This window comes from Monodelphis domestica, chromosome 7, assembly GCF_027887165.1.
Source record: "Monodelphis domestica isolate mMonDom1 chromosome 7, mMonDom1.pri, whole genome shotgun sequence".
Lineage (NCBI taxonomy): Eukaryota > Metazoa > Chordata > Mammalia > Didelphimorphia > Didelphidae > Monodelphis > Monodelphis domestica.
In genome coordinates this window covers 167,210,467-167,237,012 of record NC_077233.1, presented here as the reverse complement: position 1 = coordinate 167,237,012, position 26,546 = coordinate 167,210,467, and the positions used below count along the sequence as shown (strand labels likewise).

The window sequence follows — 26,546 nt, the reverse complement described above, 5'->3', positions numbered from 1 at the left end:
TCTTTTGAATAGAGCTTAAATTGGGTTTCAGTGAGGCAAAGTCCTTGGCCTCACTCTCTCTTCTAGAGTCATCAAAGTCCAGTGGCAAGACAAAAGTCAAGACTGGACAAGTCTGCTTCACTTAAATCCACTTAGCATTGTGCCAAGAACTTTACAAATATTTTCTCATTTTATACTCCCAACAACCCTGGAAAGTAGGTGATATTATCTACATTTTTATAGTCTAGGAAACTGAGGCAGACAAAGGTTAAGTGATTTATCCAGGACCACATAGCTAGTATCTGAGGTTCCATTTGAATTCAAACTGTCTCATGACATTAGAAAAATCATCTTTGATTCTCAATTTCCCCATCTTAAAAAATGATGAGTTTGTGGCCTTTGAGATCCTTTCCACTCTAAATCTATAATATTGTCATCCTAAGATGTAGGAGGGATTCTTAGGTTAACTCATCCAAGTTCTTTGAACTTAAGACTTATGTATAACTTTTCTTATGCATATATCTTTGGGGAAAGGCTAGAAATCATCAAACATTTTTCTAAAATGTGCTGAGGACAATGTCTTAAAAGACACAGGTGCTTAGGGAAGGCAAGAAGAGAGATAACATGGGTCACAAAATGCCAGAAAACAATTATTAAAAACTGTATCTACATGTATCTGGGGGAAAATGAAGCAAGGATTCTAAACCAAAAGGACATTCTTAAGTAAATTCGTTCAGGGGAAAATTAGTTAAGGATTTGAAAATGGGCAGAAGAGTTACTAGAAATAACTACAAGGCACTAGATTAAAAATATTAATTAAAGGAAAAAGAAACAAATAGTACAATAAAGACAGCTAGTAACTAGAGGTGGCTAGGTGGCTCAGTGGCTCAGTGGATAAAGAGTCAGGCCAGGAGATTAGGGGTCCTGGGTTCAAATCTGGCCTCAGATACTTCCAAGCTGTGTGACCCTGGACAAGTCATTTAACCCTAATTGCCTAGTCCTTATCATTCTTCTGCCTTGAAACTGATTTTTAGCATTGACTCTAAGACAGAAGGCAAGGATTATATACACATATATTCATATATATGTATAAAAGATTAACTTAAAGAACGCAGATTTCACAAATTTCAGGAATGAAAAGGAAGCCAGTAGGAAGAAAATCTAAGCTGCAAATGGGATTAAGATGAGTTTTCCCTAGAAAGTCTACAAGTGAAAGAAAACATCTCCTTGTCACTTTTAGGTTCTTATTTTGTTTTGTTCTTGAGAGTGGTTGTCCCTGTTTTTCCCAAGCTGGAAGTATAGTAGTCACTTATGGACTGATTCCCCAGCTAAGTACAGCAGCTTTGACTTGCTCCATTTCCAACCTGGGCCAATTGCAATCCTTTTCCTCCACCATGTCCGCCCCACTTCCCACCTTCCATATTGGTATTGTCTTAGTGAAGATACTAAGAGGCTTTTGCCCTATTGCAGCTCAGAACTTCTGTGCTTGAGTCTCAGTCCCCAGCCTCAGTCCCCAAGAATACGTGTGCCACAGGACCCATGACAAAATGCAAGAACAAATTAAATTGCTGTATAAAAAGCAATAAAGCTGAATTTCAGTAAGAGCTTTTATTCTACTCTTTAGTTTGCCAAAAAGAAATTTTTAGCTCTAGGATTGGTAATTATAATTTAGATCAAAGGTGTCAAACCTGCTGGTCAAATGCTCCACAAGAGGAAAACAGCCTAACCCGATTTAAATATAATGGAGAAATATGCTAATTTTAAACTCTCTACATAGCTTACTGTAATCTCTTTATAGATTATTAGTGTTAGGTAGATGAAAACAGAAGGTCTGGGGGGGAGGCAGCTAGGTGGCTCAGGGGATAGAGCTCGACCTGGAGATGAGAGGTCCTGGGTTCAAATGTAATCTCAGACACATCCTAGATGTGTCACCCTAGGCAAGTCACTTAATCTTAATTGCCTAACCCTTACCATTCTGCCTTGGAACCAATACTTAATATTATTGATTCTAAGACAAGGTAAAGGTTTTTGTTTGTTTGTTTGTTTTTTTAAGAGTGCATCAATCAGAAAAAAGACCTGAAGGCAGCAGTTTAATAATAAATATTTAACAACCAGATCTCTGGTTATTGTTTTATTTCCATTATTAGCATTTTCCCCATCACTTTCTTAAGTCTAGAAATCAGCCTAACAAAAAATCAAGCCTGATTTGTGGCATTTGCTGATAACCAAGGTATAAATGCTCACACTGAAAATGTAAGCATCAAAAGCTAGTTTGAGCTGCTCCAGCACTTCTCTGGGAAGGTCTCAGTGGATCAGAAGTTGAATCTAATGAGGGAGTTGCTGCTTTTTAACTTTGTGGGGAGCAGGGGAAGATGGACCTGTGATTCCAATGCAATGTTACATTATTTCAAAACAAAACAAAACAAAATGAACCATATACCACAACTAATAAAATTTCCTAAAGTATTTCATTAAAGGAAAGATTAGAAATCAGTTTTCCCATCATTGATGGTATTACTGGAGTACTTATTGGAATGTTAAGTCTGCAGCTAGATGTGGCTAAAGAAATTTGATTTAGAAGAAGAGTTATGAAAAACCATCTCCATTCTTTGAAGAGGTCAGTGACTTTGGTTGTGGATGTAAGCCTAGATTGTCAGATTCAGGCAATGTATTGGTTGATGGTATTGAACTTCCTTTTCTTTTTTTCTTTTAAAAATATTTTTTACAACAAGATGCACTTATTTGGAAGTGATGGTGATATAAAACCAAAAGAAAAAATAATTGGTTTACAGATTAAAGATGTAGTTAAACCTTCCGGTTAAAGTCCTACTCCCAGAGTTCTTTATACCACAGAGGTGACCGTGGCTTCTCAAAGACTGTGCCAGCAGAGTCCCTAAGACTTGGCAGGTCCTATTTCAAGATAGAAAGGCTTTGACTAAAGGCATGCCAGTGAACTCTGCATCTGTTGTTCAGCAAGGCTCATCAGCAGATGGCTGACCACCAGGTAATGGATTTAGGGATCATGGCAATTTGTGAAAATAGTCAGATTTACCGTACACTAAGACATGGAGGCACCATGAACAGATCTTTTGAAGTGTGAACTGAATAATAAAGTGGCCTAGATTCAGAAACAAATCATCAAAATTCAGTTCAGTAACTTCACTAGCCAAGTCCTTCAACAATTCAGGTACTGAGATAGGTGCTGGGGATAGAAGGAGAAAAAACAATATAGGCTCTTTTTCCTCCAAGAAAGTAACCAATAAGATGTGGGGTAGGGAAGGGAAAGAGAGGGAGAGAGAGAAGGAAAAGGGAGAGGGAGAAGGAGAGAATGGAAGGAGGCAGAAAAAGAAAGGAGGCAGGGGAGAAAACATGCCAGGCACTGTGCTAAGTTCTGGGTATACATATAAGAAGCAATAAGCCAATCCCTGCCTTCAAAGAGCCTACATTCTAATACAGCAAGACAAGATGGCAAACACATGATATGGTTAGAAAGTGCTTAAGCCCATGGGAAAGATTAAAGAAAGGGTCTCAAAAGATTCATAAAGGCAATTCTCCAAAGAAAAGGAGGAGCAAGCAGAACTTTAAGAAGGAGGTTGTACATGCTCTGAGCCTCATAAGTTCCTGGTGGGTATTGCATGGGAGGGAGAAGAAAAGTTCATTTAGGCATGAAAAATATTAGGCTCTTAGATTTTGAGCTGCAAGACACATGAGAGATCATTTGAGTCCAACCCTCTCATTTTAGAGAGGAGAAAATTAAGACCCAGCAAGACTATGCAGCTTGCCTAAGATCCCATTGGGAGTAAGTATCCAAGGAAGGGCTTGGACCCATCCTCTGACTCCAGAGACGGTGCTTTCACCCCATGTACCATATTGCTTCACAGCACAGGTGTCATACTGAAATGTGTGTGGGTGGAAATGCATGCAGGGAAGGATCAGGTAACAGCTAATAAGTTTGGAGGGAATGGAAGACTGTGGAGGAATATAGCACAAAACAAGGATGAATGGGAGGATGGAGCCAGCATTCAGAGGACCTTTGGTGCCAGGCGGAGCAGATTGTATTTTATCCTATTGGCAACAGAGATTCACTGAAGATTGGAACAGGGAGGTGATATAGTCAAACTTGCGTGTTATCAATATTACTTAGGCAATAGTGTTGAAGTTGGCTGGAGATGGAAAGAATGAGATTGGGGGGGGGTGAGGGCAGGGTAGAAAGAAACAAGAAGCTATTACAGTAGTTCAGATGAGAGTGTAAATGAATAATAATCTAAAACAGATTCTTAAACTTTTTGTTCTCTTTGTGTTCTTAAAAAATGTTTAGGATTGGGTGCAGCTAAGCATCTTAGTGGATAGTGAGCCAGGCCTAGAGATAGGAAGTCTTGGGTTCGAATCTGACCTCAGGCACTTCCTATTGACTCTGGGCAAGTCATTTAACCCCCATTGCCTAGCCTCACTGCTCTTCTGCCCTAGAACCAATTCATAGTAAGGGTTTAAAAGAATTACTTAGGAACCGCCTCAACCAGAGTTTTTGTTTATGTGGATAAATCTAAATATATTCGCCATATGAGAAATTAAAATATTTTATAAAATTCTACAAAAATAATTTTGATCTAGTAGACCCCCTTATAGGGTGTTGGGAACCCTAGATCACATTTTGAGAACCTAGAACCTAGATCAGCTAACTTTCTCACTGGGAGAGAATAAAGCAGCTAGGAGACATAGTGGATAGTACTAGACTTCAAATATTAGTAGAGATTCTGGCTGTGTGACCTTGAACAAGTCACTTAATTGCTAGTCAACTCTGTTTCCTTAACTATGAGAGAATAAAGCAGCTAGGGGGAATAGTGGATAGTACTGAGTCTGAAGTCAGGACTTCAAATATTAGGAGAGATACTGACTGTATGACCTTGAACAAGTCATTTAATGTCTAGTTTCTTCAGTTTTCCTAACTGCAAAATGGAAATAAAAGTAGCACCTATCTCCCATGGATGCTGCAAGAATCAAATGATATAATATTTGCAAAGTGCTTAAGTGCAGTACTTTGCACATAGTGGTTATTATATAAATGCTAGATCTTATTATTATTATACCTAAGTTTTATGGTCCTTTGCATCATTTTTATGATATTGAATTTCCTCTATTCTAGCTTTAGTATTTTATATTCTATATCCCTTCAAATAACTTTAATGGGTATCTACAGCTTTTACCCACACTTGGTAGTCTAACTAATTGTCTGGTAACAAGTATTTTTTTGTGATCAGTTCCTTAGCTTGTTGATATGTGGTGGCTACCAGGCACTTTGATATCATTTTTTAATAGTTACTCAGCAAATACTGAGCAAATCATTATTATCACCTCTGATTTAAAGAGGGGGGTAGACTTCCGGTTAAGATGGCGGCTTAGAGAAAGCTGAAGTTCAGATCTCCGGAAAACCCTTCCCGACCGATCTCAAACTAGAAGCTCCTAAGGCGCCGAAATTCAAAACGATCAACAGCACAGACCCTGGGAACCCTCCTCCTGGACCTGGACCCGGTTCAAAAGGTACGGCTCCCCTTAAAAGCCAGAACCCGAGATCCCTCGGACCTCAGGGGTAGGAGCGCAGAGTCCAAGGCTCCCGGAAGCGGCAGCCGCGCCGGGCTCAGAGAGCAGGGTCTGAGGAACAACAACCCTCAGGGTCTTCTACCCAAGTCCCAGTCCGGGTGAAAGTTACTGCCTGGGGCTTCCGCTGCAGAGAGCCGGTCGGTCCTGGTGAAAGTTACTGCCTGGGGCCTCCGCTGCAAAGAGCTGGTCGGTCCGGGTGAAAGTTACTGCCTGGGGCCTCCACTGCAGAGAGCTGGTCAAAACAACAGCAACCCTCAGGGCGGGCAAGACAGCCTCACAGGCTGGATCCTGCTATCCAAGTCTCAGTGAAAGTCTGTGCTCTCGGAGCTTGGGGAAGCGGCAGCCCATCCCCCCGCAGGCCGAGGAAACAGCCTCACGGCCAGGGATTCTGAAGGCAACTTCCGGAAATTGAGCCAGGGGGAGAGTGTGGCCTCGTGGTCCGACCCTTCCATTCCAGTTCCAGTGAGGCATATTCAGTTTAACCCAGGGAACGCTCATAGAACCAACATCTGCCCAGGACTAAAGCCTCTGATCACCAGACAAAGACAAGAAAAGCCAATCCTCCACGTTCAGAGATGACAAACTCCACAGAAGCACAGAAGCCCCAAAATACCAAGAAAAATAAGAAGAAAGGGGCGACTCTGGACACATTCTATGGAGCCAAAATACAAAATACAGAGCAGATAGAAGAAGATATACAAGAAAATTCTCCAAAATCTTCCAAAGGAAATAGAAACTCTCCACAAACCCATGAAGAATTTGAATCAGAAAGGACCAAAAAGATGGAAGCCCTCTGGGAGGAAAAGTGGGAAATGATGCAAAAGAAATTCACGCATCTACAAAACCAGTTTGACCAAACTGTAAAAGAAAACCAGGCTTTAAAGCAAGAACTAATAAAGCAAAGCCAAAACACCAAGAAATTAGAAGAGAACATAAAATATCTCACCGACAAGGTGATAGATCTGGAAAACAGGGGGAGAAGAGAAAATTTAAGAATAATTGGACTCCCAGAAAAGCCAGAAATAAACACCAAACTGGACATGGTGATACAAGATATAATCAAAGAAAATTGCCCAGAGATTCTAGAACAAGGGGGCAATACATCCACTGACAGAGCTCACAGAACACCTTCTACACTAAACCCCCAAAAGACAACTCCCAGGAATGTAATTGCCAAATTCCAAAGCTATCAAACAAAAGAAAAAATCCTACAGGAAGCCAGAAAAAGACAATTTAGATATAAAGGAATGCCAATCAGGGTCACACAAGACCTTGCAAGTTCTACGCTGAATGATCGTAAGGCATGGAACATGATCTTCAGAAAGGCAAGAGAGCTGGGTCTCCAACCAAGAATCAGCTACCCAGCAAAACTGACTATATACTTCCAAGGGAAAGTATGGGCATTCAACAGAATAGAAGACTTCCAACTTTTTGCAAAGAAAAGACCAGAGCTCTGTGGAAAGTTTGATACCGAAAATCAAAGAGCAAGGAATACCTGAAAAGGTAAATATTAAGGAAAGGGGAAAAATGTTATCTTCTTTTACTCAAACTCTCTTCTATAAGGACTACATTTATATCAACCTATGTATACTAATATGTGGGGAAAATGTAATGTATAAATAGGGGGTAAAGAAAGACCAAATAGAATAATGGTTCTCACACAAAGATTCACAGGGTAAGGGGAGGGGAAGAAAACTCCTATAAGAAGGAGAGGAAGAGAGGGGGGGGGGGTTACTTAAACCTCAATCTCAGGGAAATCAACTCTGAGAGGGAAAAACATCCAGATCCATTGGGATCTTGAATTCTATCTTACCCAACAAGGGTAAGGAGAAGGGAAAACCAAGGGGGGGAGGGGGAGAGGGAGAACAAAAAGGGAGGGAAAGAGAGGGGGGAGGGGGAGGGAACAAAAAGGGAGGGACTAAAAAGGGAAACATCAAGGGAGGGGACAAGGGGGACTGATTCAAAGTAAATCACTGGACTAAAAGGTAGAGCCGAAGAAGAAAAGGTTAGAATTAGGGAAGGCAATCAAAATGCCAGGGAGTCCACAAATGACAATCATAACTTTGAACGTGAATGGGATGAACTCACCCATAAAACGTAGACGAATAGCAGAATGGATTAGAATCCAAAACCCTACCATATGTTGTCTTCAAGAAACACACATGAGGCGGGTTGACACCCACAAGGTCAGAATTAAAGGATGGAGTAAGACCTTCTGGGCCTCAACTGATAGAAAGAAGGCAGGAGTGGTAATCATGATATCTGATAAAGCCAATGCAAAAATAGACCTGATCAAAAGGGATAGGGAAGGTAATTATATTTTGTTAAAAGGGACTCTAGACAATGAGGAAATATCATTAATCAACATGTATGCACCAAATAATATAGCACCCAAATTTCTAATGGAGAAACTAGGAGAATTGAAGGAAGAAATAGACAATAAAACCATACTAGTGGGAGACTTAAACCAACCATTATCAAATTTAGATAAATCAAATCAAAAAATAAATAAGAAAGAGGTAAAAGAAGTGAATGAAATCTTAGAAAAATTAGAATTAATAGACATATGGAGAAAAATAAATAGGGATAAAAAGGAATACACCTTCTTCTCAGCACCACATGGCACATTCACAAAAATTGACCATACATTAGGTCACAGAAACATAGCACACAAATGCAAAAAAGCAGAAATAATGAATGCAGCCTTCTCAGATCACAAGGCAATAAAAATAATGATTAGTAATGGTACATGGAAAACCAAATCTAAAACCAATTGGAAATTAAACAATATGATACTCCAAAACCGTTTAGCTAAAGAAGAAATCATAGAAACAATTAATAATTTCATCAAGGAAAATGACAATGGTGAAACATCCTTTCAAACCTTTTGGGATGCAGCCAAAGCGGTAATCAGAGGCAAATTCATATCCCTGAAAGCTCATATTAACAAACAAGGGAGAGCAGAGATCAATCAATTGGAAATGCAATTGAAAAAACTCGAAAGCGATCAAATTAAAAACCCCCAGCAGAAAACCAAATTAGAAATCCTAAAAATTAAGGGAGAAATTAATAAAATCGAAAGTGATAGAACTATTGATATAATAAATGAGACAAGAAGCTGGTACTTTGAAAAAACAAACAAAATAGACAAGGTACTGGTCAATGTAGTTTAAAAAAGGAAGGAAGAAAAGCAAATTCACAGCATTAAAGATGAAAAGGGGGACAGCACCTCCAATGAGGAGGAAATTAAGGCAATCATTAGAAATTACTTTGCCCAATTATATGGCAATAAATACACCAATTTAGGAGAAATGGATGAATATATACAAAAATACAAACTGCCTAGACTAACAGAAGAGGAAATAGAATTCTTAAATAATCCCATATCAGAAATTGAAATCCATCAAGCCATCTAAGAAAAAATCCCCAGGGCCTGATGGATTCACCTGTGAATTCTATCAAACATTCAGAGAACAGTTAACCCCAATACTATACAAACTATTTGACATAATAAGCAAAGAGGGAGTTCTACCAAACTCCTTTTACGACACAAACATGGTACTGATTCCAAAACCAGGCAGGTCAAAAACAGAGAAAGAAAACTATAGACCAATCTCCCTAATGAATATAGATGCAAAAATTTTAAATAGGATACTAGCAAAAAGACTCCAGCAAGTGATCAGAAGGATCATTCACCATGATCAAGTAGGATTCATACCAGGGATGCAGGGCTGGTTCAACATTAGGAAAACCATCCACATAATTGACCACATCAACAAGCAAACTAGCAAGAACCACATGATTATCTCAATAGATGCAGAAAAAGCCTTTGATAAAATACAACACCCATTCCTATTAAAAACACTAGAAAGCATAGGAATAGAAGGGTCATTCCTAAAAATAATAAACAGTATATATCTAAAACCAACAGCTAATATCATCTGCAATGGGGATAAACTAGATGCATTCCCAATAAGATCAGGAGTGAAACAAGGATGCCCATTATCACCTCTACTATTTGACATTGTACTAGAAACACTAGCAGTAGCAATTAGAGAAGATAAAGAAATTGAAGGCATCAGAATAGGCAAGGAGGAGACCAAGTTATCACTCTTTGCGGATGACATGATGGTCTACTTAAAGAATCCTAGAGATTCAACCAAAAAGCTAATTGAAATAATCAACAACTTTAGCAAAGTTGCAGGATACAAAATAAACCCACATAAATCATCAGCTTTTCTATATATCTCCAACACAGCTCAGCAGCAAGAACTAGAAAGAGAAATCCCATTCAAAATCACCTTAGACAAAATAAAATACCTAGGAATCTATCTCCCAAGACAAACACAGGAACTATATGAACACAACTACAAAACACTCGCCACACAACTAAAACTAGACTTGAACAATTGGAAAAACATTAACTGCTCATGGATAGGACGAGCCAATATAATAAAAATGACCATCCTACCCAAACTTATTTATCTATTTAGTGCCATACCCATTGAACTACCAAAATACTTCTTCACTGATTTAGAAAAAACCATAACAAAGTTCATTTGGAAGAACAAAAGATCAAGGATATCCAGGGAAATAATGAAAAAAAACACATATGATGGGGGCCTTGCAGTCCCAGACCTCAAACTATATTACAAAGCAGCAGTCATCAAAACAATTTGGTACTGGCTAAGAAACAGAAAGGAAGATCAGTGGAATAGACTGGGGGAAAACGACCTCAGCAAGACAGTATACGATAAACCCAAAGATCCCAGCTTTTGGGACAAAAATCCACTATTCGATAAAAACTGCTGGGAAAATTGGAAGACAGTGTGGGAGAGACTAGGAATAGATCAACACCTCACACCCTACACCAAGATAAATTCAAAATGGGTGAGTGACTTAAACATAAAGAAGGAAACCATAAGTAAATTGGGTAAACACAGAATAGTATACATGTCAGACCTTTGGGAGGGGAAAGGCTTTAAAACCCAGCAAGATATAGAAAGAATCACAAAATGTAAAATAAATAATTTTGACTACATCAAACTAAAAAGCTTTTGTACAAACAAAACCAATATAACTAAAATCAGAAGGGAAACAACAAATTGGGAAAAAATCTTCATAGAAACCTCTGACAAAGGTTTAATTACTCATATTTATAATGAGCTAAATCAATTGTACAAAAAATCAAGCCATTCTCCAATTGATAAATGGGCAAGGGAAATGGATAGGCAGTTCTCAGATAAAGAAATCAAAACTATTAACAAGCACATGAAGAAGTGTTCTACATCTCTTATAATCAGAGAGATGCAAATCAAAACAACTCTGAGGTATCACCTCACACCTAGCAGATTGGCTAACATAACAGCAAAGGAAAGTAATGAATGCTGGAGGGGATGTGGCAAAGTAGGGACATTAATTCATTGCTGGTGGAGTTGTGAACTGATCCAACCATTCTGGGGGGCAATTTGGAACTATGCCCAAAGGGCGACAAAAGAATATCTACCCTTTGACCCAGCCATAGCACTGCTGGGTCTGTACCCCAAAGAGATAATGGACACAAAGACTTGTACAAAAATATTCATGGCTGCGCTCTTTGTGGTGGCCCAAAACTGGAAAACGAGGGGATGCCCATCAATTGGGGAATGGCTGAACAAACTGTGGTATATGTTGGTGATGGAATACTATTGTGCTCAAAGGAATAATAAAGTGGAGAAGTTCCATGGAGACTGGAACAACCTCCAGGAAGTGATGCAGAGCGAGAGGAGCAGAACCAGGAGAACATTGTACACAGAGACTAATACACTGTGGTATAATCGAACGTAATGGACTTCTCCATTAGGGGCTGTGTAATGTCCCTGAACAACTTTCAGGGATCCAGGAGAAAAAAAACACCATTCATAAGCAAAGGATAAACTATGGGAGTGGAAACACCGAGAAAAAGCAACTGCCTGAATACAGAGGTTGAGGGGACATGACAGAGGATAGACTTTAAATGAACACTCTAATGCAAATACTATCAACAAAGCAATGGGTTCAAATCAAGAAAACATCTAATGCCCAGTGGACTTACGCGTCGGCTATGGGGGGTGGGGGGGAGGAAAAGAAAATGATCTATGTCTTTAACGAATAATGCTTGGAAATGATCAAATAAAATATATTTAAAAAAAAAACAAAAATAAAGAGGGGGGTAAAGGTACCCTCAAATCCCCAAAGTATCTTCCTGAACTTAAAGTTCAACATTTATCACAACAAATACATCCTTTTTTTCCCTCTCAGCTTAGATATTCAGTCATCTTATTTATAAAAGATCACAAACAATCCATCAAACTACAAACAATCTCTGGCTTCAGATTTTTCGTCCATGACATGAAAGATGTTAGACCTGATGACTTCTCAGTTCCCTTTGAGCTTCGATATACTATGCAAGATTTTTTTCCCTTTGCTGGGGAAAAGATATGTGATTCTAAATTTGTATTCTGTAAGGTATCTTTATTTTAATTTTTAGAATAAAACATTTATAGTAGGAAGAGATGTAGCCAGAATCATAGCTATAGAATGCAGTATACATGTAGGCTGAAATAGCTAATGTGCTGATAGGTGATGCAGAGAAAGCAAAATGAAGCCTTTCCTTAAATTTATAACTCAATTACTTGAAGGATAAAGTATACTCTATGCTGTATTCTCATAATGTGTTCAGTGGTAATGCTGTAAAAAGGGGAAAAAATCAGCTGGCAGATTTATTCTCCTATAAAACTAAAGATCATATGAAATTATCCAAGAAAACTAGAAAACTTTGCAAGTTAAAAAAAAAAAACCTAACAGATACTTTAATGGGAGCAGATATGTTCATGTATGTCTTTACATGTCTATATTTATCCTAAGCCAGATTTCTCATGCATGCTTCAACTCTTAAATAATTTTCAGCATATACCCCAAGATTTTGAATGGCATCCATCTGTCTGAAAGAAAAGCACTCTATTTTGAACCCCAGGCAGTTCCCCCTAAAGAAGAATACAGCACAATAGTAGCTATTTCTTAACATGCATGCACAATACTGCAAGGGTTGCTAGGCAACAAGCAGATGGCATGTCAAAGATCCCAAGGAGCTTCCAATCAATGAAGAGAAGCCCTGACAGTCATTCCACATAGGTGAGGAGATGCTCATTCCTTGGCAATCTTGTTCAATTTGTTTTCTCCCTAAATCAGACCTTTATTTTTTGGGTCAGTTTTACATTTCAGTGAGAATGCAGCCTAAACCGCCCCAGCAAAACTGTTTCCTTTTGGTCTCATTTAGAATGTACTCTCCTAGATTTTCCATCACTGGAAATTCTTATAAATAAGTCAAATGTGAGCAAGTCAAAAATATTGCTTTCCGTGGTCTGAGAAAGAAGCAGTCCTTTGGAAAAGGTCATGGGCTCTTCAAATTGCAGTTCAAATATAAGAAAAGGGCAAGTGATACCATTTTTTGAGTCTGGGGTGGTCTTACTTCAATTTTCTTGCCAGAATATATTAATATGTTTCATGCTCCATCCAGCCATCCAACAGGAATCTAGGGCATGTTGCCACCTGCTCTGCTACTACATGTATTCTAATCCTTTCCTATCCTGCTATCCCACCTTTTGCTGTGAAAGCAATGATAAAAATCAGCACTACTATGGCACCTGGAAAGGCTATGACAAGTGGCAATTAATTGTGGACACTTTCTTCCTTGTTCAGCTCACACTATACCATGATTCTACTCACAACTGTTGTGATTCCCCAAATTAAAACTTCTTACCCTGGTCAACAGTCCCTCACATGTGTTGTCTTCACCTTTTAGAATATAAGCTCATTGAAGACAATGTTGTGTCCCTTTTATATTTAATCCCCAGTGCCTGAGACATAGCAGATCCCAAATAAATGTTTTTTATTCATTCAATATATCAGCACTTTAAGTATTCATGTAATTTCAAATAAATTTCAAATATGTTTAATTTCAACACTAATGCCTAAGCCGAACTATCAATTTCAGTAAAAACCCTCATATAGGGGATCATCAAATTAAAAAGCCCAAGTAACACATATTGCAGATGAAGAAGACAGAGAGGTTAAGGGACTTGTCTAAAGCCTCAGGGGTAGTAAGCGATAGGTACATTATTGTGTTTGTAGAAATGCCATTAACTTTCCAGTTATACAGCATTTCACATCTGAGTTTGAGGCCATACTTTGCTTAGATTTGTGTATGAAAGTGAATAGCAAGAAGGGGAAATTTTGATTCGACTTCTCAATTTTTTTTTGAGATCTAAAAAAAGGGAATTCGACTGTTAACACAAAGCCTAATCAATAGTCTTCAATAAGTCAATGAATTGTGAAATCATAGATATGGGCATTTTCTCCTCTGGTGCTGATTGGAATCCATCCAGATTACTCATTCTGCCTCATTCTCTTCCAGGTCTTTCTGTAAATTCTCCATAGAATATTAGTGTCACACTAAAGTAGTCCACAAATCAACCCACATTGCATTATAGCCAGCAGGTCTTGGGGGTCAGGGTTCACTTGAGGTTGTGGTTGTTGAATCCTGGATAAGGTGGTAGCTAGAAAAATGACAAGGTTAATGCCCTAGAATCCTGTAGTAGAATGTAAGTTCTTTGAGGGCAGGGATTATTTTTCATTTTGACTATAATTCCCCCTCACTTAACATATAGTAGAAGATCAATATTTATTGAGCATTTTGCTTTGGATTGGATTAGTAGACCAACTGCTAATCATAAACTTAATTTTAATATAAATAATTTAGTGCCAAGAAGAGAGAAAATAGAAGTTGAACCTCTCTATATTCTTTAAAACATTTTTAATCTTCTTTCTAATTCCTTCTTAATTTGTATATAATTAATTTAGTGCCCCAAAGTTGAAAAAACAGAAGTTGGACTTTCTTATCTTTTTAAAAACATTTCTTCCAAGATCTTCCTTGTAATAAGGTATTCTCCCTCTGCCATTTGACCAAAAAAGTCCGAAGCAGATAGACTTAAACATAAATAATTCATGTCCAAACCTTGAGCTCCCTACTTACTCCATGCCTCCTGGATGAACATATCTGCTTATACGACTTATATGAGCATAATTCCCTCTCCCATTTACACACACTGACAGATCAGACTTCTAGATCAAGACCAAATATACATAGGAATAAATGCACATGAAAAAAACAACTTATTAAGCACTTACAATAGGTCAAGAAACATGAGAGCTCCCAGCTTTCAAGGAGTTCACATTTTATTATTTTTGAGGCAAGGGGGAGAATAGGTTCAGTTATAGACCAGAGGGAAGGGTCTAATGATCCTAAGGCTATATAGCTAAGGTGGGTGGAAAGACTTAGGGTTTCTTACAGTGCATTGGCAGGTCAAATAAGAAAGGCTTGGGAATCTGGGCATGGAGTGGCAGAGAAGACGGAAAGGCCCAGCTGTCTTCCATTTTACCAGAATAATTGTAGTTGGTGACTCTCCTCATCCAAGTGGCATAAGCAGCCATGTTCACTCAGAAGGCATGGAGTAAGTAGGGAGCCCAAGATTTAGACATAAATTATTTATGTCCAAATCTGCTCTGACTTCTTGGCCAAATTGCAAAAGAAGGATACCTTGTAAGAAGGAAGATCTTGGAAAAATGTTTTAGGAAAGAAAGTTCAGCTTCTGCTTTTTCAAATTCTTGGCACTAAATTAATTATACCCAAATGAAGAACACAATTAGCTATTGGTCAACTAATCCAATCCAAAGTACACAAACAGAGGTGAGCAGTGAAGAGAAATATAAAAATCCATTCAACATTGAGAGCTTTCTAAAGTGCAAAACATTGCAATGAATATACAAATGTACAAAATGTTTCTGATCTCTAAGGCCTTCCTTATCTACTTCCACAAACTATCAGAGCCACAGTGGCAGAAGCTGGGGAAGTATAACTACATAATTAGTTGGAACCATATATTCAACACACTGAAACCAGACCAAACAGCTATAATTGCATCAGCAAAGCATTGGCTTTGAGCTCATAGATTCAATGTGTCTCGGAACCAGAAATGGGTTTGGAACAAAGTCCTTCCATTGTCTTATTCTTGACCGTGAACCAGAGGTTCAGAGACCAGTCTGACAGGTAACACCTATAGTTCTTCAGAGTGGATCTGGCACAGGATCCTTGTGTAGGGTAGAAATACAGCCAAAGAGCCACGGCAAGGATACAGTTATCATGGTGGCATGACCTTCAAAGGATTGATTTTCTCAAGTCTCTAGGCAGGACAGCTTGGGCTCAGGATTTGCCATGGGCTGAACCATTACTGACTCAAAGCACTTGGATTCCTAAATAAAATCACTGAAGTCCTGGCCTGCCATGTTTAGAAGGTATTGTTGTTGATGTCCTGAATTTGGAATCCCAATCTCCTGGAATATCCTTTTTCCTCAGGGCATGACATGCTAAATTATATTTCCCTTCCCTATCCTCTGAGACTGAAATTTCATCAATGTACATGGATCCATGTGTGGATAGTATCAATACCAGTCAAACTAAAAGAGAAATGGATTACCACACCAACAAATTACCCAGAAAACCCCGAATTAACATTATCTATGTTGTATTTTCATTTATTTTGTTAAACATTTATCAATTATATTTTCTAAACCCTTACCTTCTGTCTAAGACTTAATACTGTGTATTGGTTCTAAGGCAGAAGAGTGGTACGGACTCTAGTCCTGTGACATTGATTAAGAGAATTATAGTCAGGGCAGCTAGATGGCCCAGTGGATTGAGATCCAGGCCAAGAAAAAGAAGTTTCTGGGTTCAAGTCTGGCCTTGGACACTTACTGGCTGTGTGACCCTGGGCAAGCCATTTAATCCCCATTGCCTAGCCCTTACCCCTCAGAGAGGTTAAGAGGACTTTCCCATGGTTACCTTGCTAGTAGATTCAGTTAAAAATTTTGCTGCCTGTACCATGGGTGTTAAGTGTGTTGTTTCTGTCCTATATCATGCAGATTGACAACTCATCTGTAACTCAAGGTTATAGATTTAAAGTCAGAAGGAACCTTAGAGCTCACCTAGTCTAACCTCTTCATTTTAGAGTTGAGGAAACAGAAGCCCAGAGGTCTAAGTGACTTGTCAAAGGCTACCCAGGCAGTAAATGGTAGAGGTGGGATGTACCATTAACTAATATTCTTAGACAGAATGCTTTGGGGTTTGGGAAAGTTAAGTGCCTAGCCAGTAGCTACACTGCTGATATAGACCAGAGCTAGAACTCTTATTCTTTCTAACTTTAAGGCCATCTTATCTATGCACTATGCCACAATTGTGAAAAGTCCCAGTTAGTGCTATTCCTATCTAAAAAACTTTCTAACTCCATTTATCCAAGAGAGCAAGAAAGACTATTAGAACTGTAGAAATAGTCTTCTGAAAAAGTTCTTTATAATTTTTCCCCAAAATGGGGCCAATGAAGGAAAGAAAGAAGCAATAGACCCAGCAAGAGTTAAATATTGTGAGTAGGGAAGGATTCATTTTTTTTTGTCTTCTGTCTAGTTAACCTTCCCCCCTCTCTAAATTTGACCTCCTAAACTCCAAATCTCTCAAAGGCTTCCTTAATCCACCCCCCCCCATCAACCCCATCCAAATGAGCCATTCTTTATCCATTCACTAAGCCTATATTTATTTTATAAACATGAACTTGGTTATCATCAGAGACTTCTAGCCTTCCTTTTCTCAAAATACAGAATTCGCTGACAGTCCCTGAGACTTCTTGCCACCCAAGTTAGGTCCTTTCTATGACAAGGAAAACACATGTAGAATATTTCCACTTGGAAAAAGCTGAGCTCCATCTGCTCCTTTTAGAGTGTTTAGTCTGCAGAGTGAAGAGTTTAGACATTTTTGAAGTCTTTTTCTTTATTAGCTGCCCATTATGCTACTTAATGAACACTAACCACAGTTATAGGAAGCCATAAAACCCTTGTAACAATGTAATGTTGTCCTGATAATAATAAGATCCTTAAACCAAATTAAGTGTTTAAAATTTATTCACTCATTTTTTAAAAGAGGCTATTTCAAGTTAAAAACATCCATTTCTTAAAACCTTCCTCCCCCTCCCCAAGAAATGTCCACCAGGAATTTATGACACCCCCAAAAAAGACATTTTAATAAAGAGTGCATTTGACCACATTCATATCTATTTCATGCATATTTCATTAAGAAATTGTGGCTTCATTATTTTACATGTGGCCCAATATTTTAACATGCAAATTTTAATAATACCTAATAACAGTCTTATAAAAGATTCACTATGATTTTTATTTAAATTTTCTGAGATTTTAAAATCAATTTTTGTTAGATGAAAGAAATCCTGAGAAATTTTACCCCTTTCTGGAATTTCCATTTATACTGGGGTTTAGAGGAAAAAGTGCTGGCCCTAAAATCAGGAAGAACTAGACTTGATCCCTACCTCTAAAATCTACTGGAAAAGGTATCTTAATCTTTCTGAGTCTTGGTTTCTTCATTCATAAAATGGGGATTATAATATCATTATTAAATTGATTTATTATTACTTGGCTCACACAGGGTTGTAGTGCAGTTCAAATGAGACAATATGTAAAAGGTACTTTACAAATTTAAACATTCTATGTACATGTCAGTTATTTTCTCTTTATGAAAATAATATGATTTTAATGAAAGACATTATAAAATCTTTTCATAACAAGAGTATGTCATGCCTAATTAGAGGAGGTAGAGTCTACTTGGTGTGTTACCAAATTTTATTTCATTCTGAGACTCAGAATTATCTAAACCGAGCCAGATTCTAGAACTTTAGGAAGGATTTGGAAAGGCAAAAACAAATAATGGGAAGACTCACATCTACATGTCCTTGCTATGGAAGGCTAAAAGATGCTTCATCATCTCCAGGCTTCCAGGCATGTGGGAGATCCTGGGCTAAAGATTCTGGCTGGCCACAGTAAAACAAAGCCAAATTGAGGAGGAGGTATGCTGCCAAACAGTAAGTAGCCATCTCTCCAGAAAAAAAAAAGTGCCCATAACATAATTTTGAGTTTAATCTACATTATTAATATTTATTTATATTTTTGCTTTGGAAATTTTTATTTAATTAATTAATTTAGAATATTTTTCCATGGTTACATGATTCATGTTCTTTTCCTCCTCTCCTCCCCCCAATCCCATAGCCAATGAACAATTCCACTGGGTTTTACATGTCCAATATTAATGTTTTTTTTTAAGTCTAAACAAACAACAAAGCAATAAATCAAGATTTGATGTGAAGGGTTTGTTGATTTCCCTGGTGTGAATGCTCACTCTGAAAATTTAACAATCAATTTAACAATTAACTGGTAAATAGCTTAATAATAATAATAATAATAATAGCTTAAAAATAAGTTTCAAGTGGCTTCACTATGGCCTTGAGTTGAGACCAGACTTTCTGTACCCAGGTGACTGAGATCTACCATTCTCTCTGTCCACATATCTATTAGCATTAACTCTATAGAGTGACTAAGAATTCACTTGGGTCTACACATGAGTGGTCACAAAGCGTGATTCAATAGAAAGCATACTCTATATCGAGCTCAGGGATCTGGGTTCAAATCCTGTATCTGCCATTTACTGTATATTCTTGGGCAAATCATTTTACCTTGCTTGGCTTAGTTGCTGACCTATAAACTAATGAAGGATTAACCTAGTGACATTTATGATCCTTTGTTCTCTATAAAATTAATCTTAGGTAGAATATCTTAATTTTCCATCAGCAAAGTGGATTTGAACACTTGTGTATACTGTAGCAGGCAGGGACTGCTTATTCTTTAAAACTTATATACTCAAAGAACCTTTGATTTGACCTATGAAGGGAACTCCCACTGGGGGGGGGGAGATATCATCCATCAATGAAAACTGCAATCAATTATTTAGTCAATTAATATGTAATAATAATAATAGCTAACACAGATTTAGTTTTGTATTTACTACATCATTTGATGTCCACAACCACCCTTTAAGGTAAGAGCTATTATTATGTTCAGGGAACTTGAGCTTGAATGGGTTTGAGGTAGGATTAAAATCCAGCATTTCCTGACTCTCAGTCCTGCCTCTTTGTTCCCAAAAGCTCACTAAAACTATTTTAAGTGTCAGTCTCAGCCATGAAACTGTGGGGATTAGAGGATTTCCTTACCTTCACTGCCACCAAGATCTTTTCCTGTTCAGGGCAGAGGTTATAACACTCAGCTAGGAAAACTTTTCCAAAGGCTCCTTCGCCCAGTTCCCTTTTCAGAACGATGTTGTGTCTCTTAATGTGCTGGACGACTGTAAAACAAACAGAGGGTGAAAATGAGAGCTGAAGTGCAGGAGGTGGGCCATGGGCCATGGGCTGAGGGAATCAATAGCTCCCATTCATTTCCACGAAGTCTTCTTCTTCTGTTGGAGAAGGGTCTTCAAGTAAAGAAGAGATGACACTCTTGTGATGACTTGGAATGGCTAGAAGAAAGTGTCAGTGGAATGTAGGGAGGAAGAGTCACAGTTCCTGCCAGAAGATGGGTAGAAGGCTGTGTTCCATGCCCCATTCTAACTGCCTCTCACTCCTAAGCCTAGAATGTTCTTCCTTTTTAACTCTGCTTCTTAGATTTCCCAGGTTGCTTTAAATGCCGGGTCCTGTAATAGCCAGATTTTCCTTCCAGTCATTAGTGCTGCTGTCCCTCCATTACATTATTTTTCAGTATATTTTGTTCTAAATTATCTGACAGTGTTTGCTTACCCCCCCCCCCATCCTGACAACTATAAACTCATTGAGGAACTTTGTAGATATCCAAGACCTAATGCAAGGCCTGGTCCTTAGCAGTGGCCTAGCACTACCTGCTGAATTGTATTTTTACATACTAGACTGAGGGGGGAAAAAGAAAGTACCTGTGATTGAGAGAGAACCACATTCCACATGGTCCAAATCCTACTCATATTGCAAATGCCCATTGAAGGTCCTCCCCTATTTTTTTCCATGAGTTTTCCTAAAAAGTCTGAATCTCAATTAACCCTCCATTGACTGAACCCCTCTTTTGTTATCTATGGAACCACAGGACTCCCTTCCCCATTAAACCAGTGTTATTCTCCCAATTTCTTCCTGATTTCTTAGCTAGGTTTTACATAGAGATCTCCCATCCATTTTCTCTGATGAGACTACCATACCTCAATAAACATTATGTTCTGTGACAAAGCAAGACAGTGAGTGGAGAGCACCCTGCATCTAGGGACCTGTATGCATTGGACCTGCATGATCATGGGGAAGACATTTAGCTTCTTGGAGTTTCATTTCCATTGGTGGTAAAATGAAGGGATTTAATAGAATCAGGGAATGAGACAATTAGCCTTAAGGAAGTGGTTTTTTTATCCTCCAGACACTATGCTAAGTGCTGGAGATAGAAAGGCATCAATAAGGTCCCTGCCTTCACCTTCTACTAGGGAAGGCAATTTGCAAACAATTATGAACATACAAGAGGTATGGAATAGAAGGCAATGTGAAAGGAACAGGGAGGGAGGGCTGGGAGACCTCTTGAAGAAGGAGGGATGCCAGTTGAGGGTCAAAAGAAGCCAGAGAACAGGGCAGCTAGGTGGCTCAGTGGATAGAGAACCAAATTTGAAGATGGGAAGTCCTGGATTCAAATATGGCCTCAGATACTTCCTAGCTCTACATCCTTGGCAAGTCAATTAATTCCAAGTGCCTAACCTCTGCCACTCTTCTGTCCTGGAAACAAAAGTTAGTATTAATTCTAAAACAGCAGGTAAGGGGGAAAGAAAGAAAGAAAAGGAAGGAAGGAAGGAAGGAAGGAAGGAAGAAAGAAGAGAGAGAGAGAGAGAGAGAGAAAGAAAGAAAGAAAGAAAGAAAGAAAGAAAGAAAGAAAGAAAGAAAGAGAGAGAGAGAAAGAAAGAAAGAAAGAAAGAGAGAGAGAGAGAAAGAAAGAAAGAAAGAAAGAGAGAGAGAGAGAGAAAGAAAGAAAGAAAGAAAGAAAGAAAGAAAGAAAGAAAGAAAGAAAGAAAGAAAGAAAGAAAGAAAGAGAAAGAAAGAGAGAGAGAAAGAGAAGGAGAAAGAAAGATCAGGGAAGCCAGAAGGAGGACATTAAATGGTTAAATGGCAGCTTATACCAGGCATGGATCTCCAAGATCTCTTCTAGTTCTAAGTCTGTAGTCTTTTGATTTCAATCAGATAAACATTTCCTCTATAATTAGATCCATTTTACAAGTCTATGCTTCTCATTTTTCAAAGATAATGCCACTTGAAAGTAAACTATTTCTTCCAGTGGAAAGAAGATTGGATATGGAGTCAAAGGTCCTGAGTTCAAATCCTAATTCTGTCATTTACCATCTCTATGACCTTCAACCAGTTATTTATCCTTCCCAGCCTTCAGTTTTCTCATCTGTAATGTGAATGGATTGGGCTAGGTGGTTTAAGATCTCTCCCAACTCTGGATCCTGGGATCATGAATCTATATTGCTCTAATTGCTTTCCATGAATTTGCCATATCTAAACAAATAGAGTATAAAGGCCCCTTCTGGACAGGGCCCCCATGACCAGCAAAATCCTGGACACAGAGTCCCAGCTCAGTAAATATATACTGGGGAGTTTGTTGATTGAGTTTTTCCTTCAAATCTACTTTATGAAAAATATTTGAAGTGCAGGTGGTCCTTAACAGAATTTCATGGGGTTCAGGAGGTGGATTGTGTGAAATCCAATGAAAGAGGACATGGTTTCTGTGGGGACTCAGGGGAATTAAAATTAAAGGGCCCATTGTATTTGCAATAGTCATATGCATAAGAGCATATAAACCTCTCCTCTTGCAGCAGCCAACCCCTATAATAAAATGAAGTAAGAAATGTGTTCATTGGGAAGAGGGACCACATGAAAAACACTGTTATGATGCAAGAACAAAGAGCTAATTAAAATAAATATTCAGTTCATTGCCTGTCATATGTTTTTTGGGTATGAAATTCCCACATACTGAATTTGCTACTCACTGAAGCCAATGTAAGCAAAGGATTTTACCATCTGATCTGACTTTCATTGTTTCTTGTTTGTTTGTTTGTTTGTTTTAAACCTTACCTTCAGTTTTAGAATCAATACAGTTTATTGATTCCAAGGCAGAAGAGTGTTAATGTCTAGACACTGTGGGTTAAGTGACTTGCCCAGGGTTAAACCACTAGTCAGTGTCTAAGGTCATATTTGAACTCCGAGCTTCCTATCTCCAGACCTGTTTATCTATCCTAGTTGCTCCTGACTTTCACTATTTCTTTAAGGTAGCAAGAAAAACTTCTTGTGGTGGAAAGGATCGGAAATTAAGGGGATTTCCCTCAAAAGGGGAATAACTGAGCAAATTGTGGTATATGACCATGAAGATATACTATTGTGCTAAAAGGAATGATGAGCAGGATGATTTCAGAAAAACCTGGAAAGACCTACATGAACTGATGCAGAGTGAAATAAGCAGAACCAGGAGAACAGTGTACACAGTAACAGCAATATTACAGAATTAAAGACTTATCTACTCTCAACAATACAATGATACAGGACAATTCCGAGGGGCTTATGACAAAGAATGTTATCCATCTTCAGAGAAAGAAGTGTTCTAAGTAGCTGGAATGCAGATCAAAGCATACTCTTTTTTTTTTCACTTTAATTTATTAGTATTTTTATTGTGTTTTTTGTTTTATAGGAGTATTCTCTTCTAACAATGAACAGTATGGAAATATGTTTTATATGAAAAAACATGTATAACCCAGATCAAATTGCTTCCCATCTCTGGGAGGGGGAGACAAGGGAGGAAGGAGGGGAGACAACTTGAATCTTATAACTTCAGAAAATTGTTACTACATGTAAATGGGAAAACAAAATGTCTTTTTAAAAAGATGCAAGAGAAAAAAGCATTCTTGGAGAAACTAAGGTCTATAAAATTATTGATAGAACCAAATTATTAGTTCCATCATCACTGATACCCAAAATAACTACTTTTTTCTTCCCCTGATACTGACCTTTAAAGGCACTAACATGCATCTTTTCCCCAGGAAAAGAATTGGAAATGGTGGTTATGTTTTATTATGGTTTGGGGCATAATGAATTACATGGCTTGTGCCTTAGGACAAGACAATATGTAAATAATAAAACTTCCTTGTAAGCATACCAGTTCACTTAAAATAGTTTTAAATTCTAAGCAACTATAGTTCTCCAGCTGACATGGTAACATGCTGTTCATAGAGAAGGCAGAGACAGATTGAATATTTGAACTGTGCTAATTAAAATATTTTTTCTCCTCTTTTATTCAGGAGGTCTTAGAGCAGAGGTTCTTAACTGAAGGTCCATGGACACTCAAGGCATCTGTGCATAGATCTCTGGGGGTTCTTAAACTTAGATGAAAAAGAAATTACATCTTTATTTTCACTTACCTCTAAGTGAAATGTACTATTTCCTTCTATTATGATTTTTTTAAAAGTATGCTGAAATGAGGTTCCTAGGCTTTATTGAGTGGCCAAAGGAATCCATCACATTATGGATAATAACTTATGTCCCAAAGAGGTATATATATATATATATATATATATATATATATATATAGAGAGAGAGAGAGAGAGAGAGAGAGAGAGAGAGAGAGAGAGAGAGAGAGAGAGAGAGAGAGAGAAAGAGAGAGAGACTAATGAAGTCAAAGGAAGTCAAAGGAAGGCTCACTCTGAACAGATACATTGGGTCTGCAAGGAAAGTGGGATTTGCAAAGAAGCTCTAAAGCTACAAAGACAAAGGGATCCCTTCCTTTGTACAGAATACAAGTTTGGCTACTGGTTGTACATCGGTCTTTTCAAGCATAAGTGATTCTGTTGTCATAGAAGGAAGAGTCTGAATAAAAATTGAAACAGACCATTCTTCACTTTATTTCCTCCATGAATTTTCCCCTAATACAAGCAATATGCGTCTTTTTTCACAACATGACAAACAAGGAAATACATATTACATGATGCTGTATGTCTAATCTATGTCATATTCCCTGCCTTCTGAAGGAAGGGGCAGGGGCGAGAGGAGAGGAAATAAAAAAGAATGACACAGACTTTTGGACATAGTTAATGTGTAAATTTGTCTCTCTTGAATAAGCATATTTATTATAATTTAACACATATTTATAACAAATCATATGTATTATATTATTCTTGTGTTATATATTATGTTGTATATAAAAATGGTAACTCAAAAAATGGAACAGTTCAGTAGGGTATGTGCCTAACTGCTTGTCATTGTCGTGTGTGTATATTCTTCACTTTTTTTCCCTTTGTGGATTATTAGACTGAATTCTTTTAGTGGGTTATGGAATTGATTTAAGAAACTCATTAATTTTTCCAAGACCTCATACAGTGAGCAAAATGTCATCCATAAATAGGAGTATGCCCAGGGCCTCTTTATATATGGGAAATCCTTCTGCATGGACCATGCAAAACAAGTAAAACAAATAGAGGACTGGATTTGGCTTGCTGGCCATATTTTGCTGCCTTCTCATCCGCATAACCATATATACAAGCCATCATCCAGGAATGTGCTAGTCAAATAAGACCTAATAACTATAAAGAAATAGTGTGTGTGTGTGTGTGTGTGTGTGTGTGTGTGTGTGTGTGTGTGTGTGTGTGTAACTGATCCTGCACCATTTTTCCTTACCTTGCAACGTAGGCTGGGCCAGCAAAAGATTGGTGACTTGTCTCTGAAATGGAAATCCTTCATCTATGAGAGTAGGAAACTTAGGGCTATGTTTGGAGCAGGCCAAAATATTCAAATGCATTGCAACATAATCCCCTGGGCCTAGATAGTTGTGCTGTTAAGTGTTTTATGCTGGGCTAATTACTAGGCTCTCCAGCACGAAATTATTTGTATTCAGCATATAAGCTGATCCAGAAGAGTTTGCTCTAAGAAGAGTTACTCTAAGAATTATCTTTTAAGCACTTGGATAAAGTTCTATATTTATTGTGTTCATATGACAGTCTCTTGAATAGAATGGATTAACTTCTGTATTCTCCTTATGACAACGAGGTAATAAATGTCTGACATTTTTTTCCCCTTGTGTGTCTAACCTTTTTGTCTGTTTTCTTTGCAAAATGCCCTGGATAAAGTCTGGGGGGATTTATCAGGCTTTCATGTTTGCTTTATTTGCGGTGTCTTCCTTAAGTGATCTCTTTCTGCATGAATAGGTAGTATTGTGATCTAAGGCCCTGGATAACACCCCCAAATGCCAGCACCAAGAGTAGCAACAAAGTACAGAATGGCCTCAAAACTGTGCTTATGGAATATTGAAGAGATGGATGTATCAACAATTGCTTTATAAATTAAAAACATCTAGAAATAATAATTTCCAGCTGCTGAAGATAAGTAGTCCTAATTAAAGAACACTGAAAAAAAATACTACCTTCTGTGTGTGTGTACACCTACTCTTATATCTTGCCTCTAACATTAGCTGGATGACCCTGGATGAGTCTTAAATGCCCCCCACCTTTTTTGTTAAGTTTCCTCATCTTTAAAATGAAGATAATAAGCTTCTTAGAGGATTATTTCCTGGGTCTAATGAGATGATTAATATGATTAATATTAATTAGTTAATATTAATATGATTAATATAATCACTTTGTAAACTAGATCTAGAAAAGATTTTAGATGCCGTCTAGTCTTACCTCCAACTTCCCCAGGCCCCCCCATTCTAGAGATGAAAAAAGTGGGGCCTAGGAAATCACTTGTCTGGTTTTAACTCAGAAAAGTAAGGAACAGGGTGAGGACTTGAACCCTGGTCCTTGAGACTCCAAAGTCAAGACTTTCCCCACTATGCTATCTAGGCTTCCAGTTTATCCTGCTTCTCCTAATGGGGTGCCATTTTGTCCCCTTTGGTAGCCCCTGTCCATGTCCTCCCATAGCAAATGAATCTTCTGCCATCTGGAAAACTTAAATTGGCAGACTTTC

At 38.1% G+C, this 26,546-nt stretch overlaps 1 protein-coding gene across 6 annotated transcripts in view; it reads right to left on the bottom strand.

The window, feature by feature from the left end:
• NTRK2 (neurotrophic receptor tyrosine kinase 2) overlaps window positions 1-26,546 on the bottom strand; it is a 427,840-nt gene that overhangs the window by 95,051 nt on the left and 306,243 nt on the right. For all 6 annotated transcript variants that reach the window (XM_007498888.3, XM_056805953.1, XM_007498890.3 and 3 more), the window contains exon 14: window positions 19,758-19,888. In XM_007498888.3, the coding sequence (XP_007498950.1) occupies window positions 19,758-19,888 (131 nt within the window). The remainder of the gene's footprint in view (window positions 1-19,757; window positions 19,889-26,546) is intronic.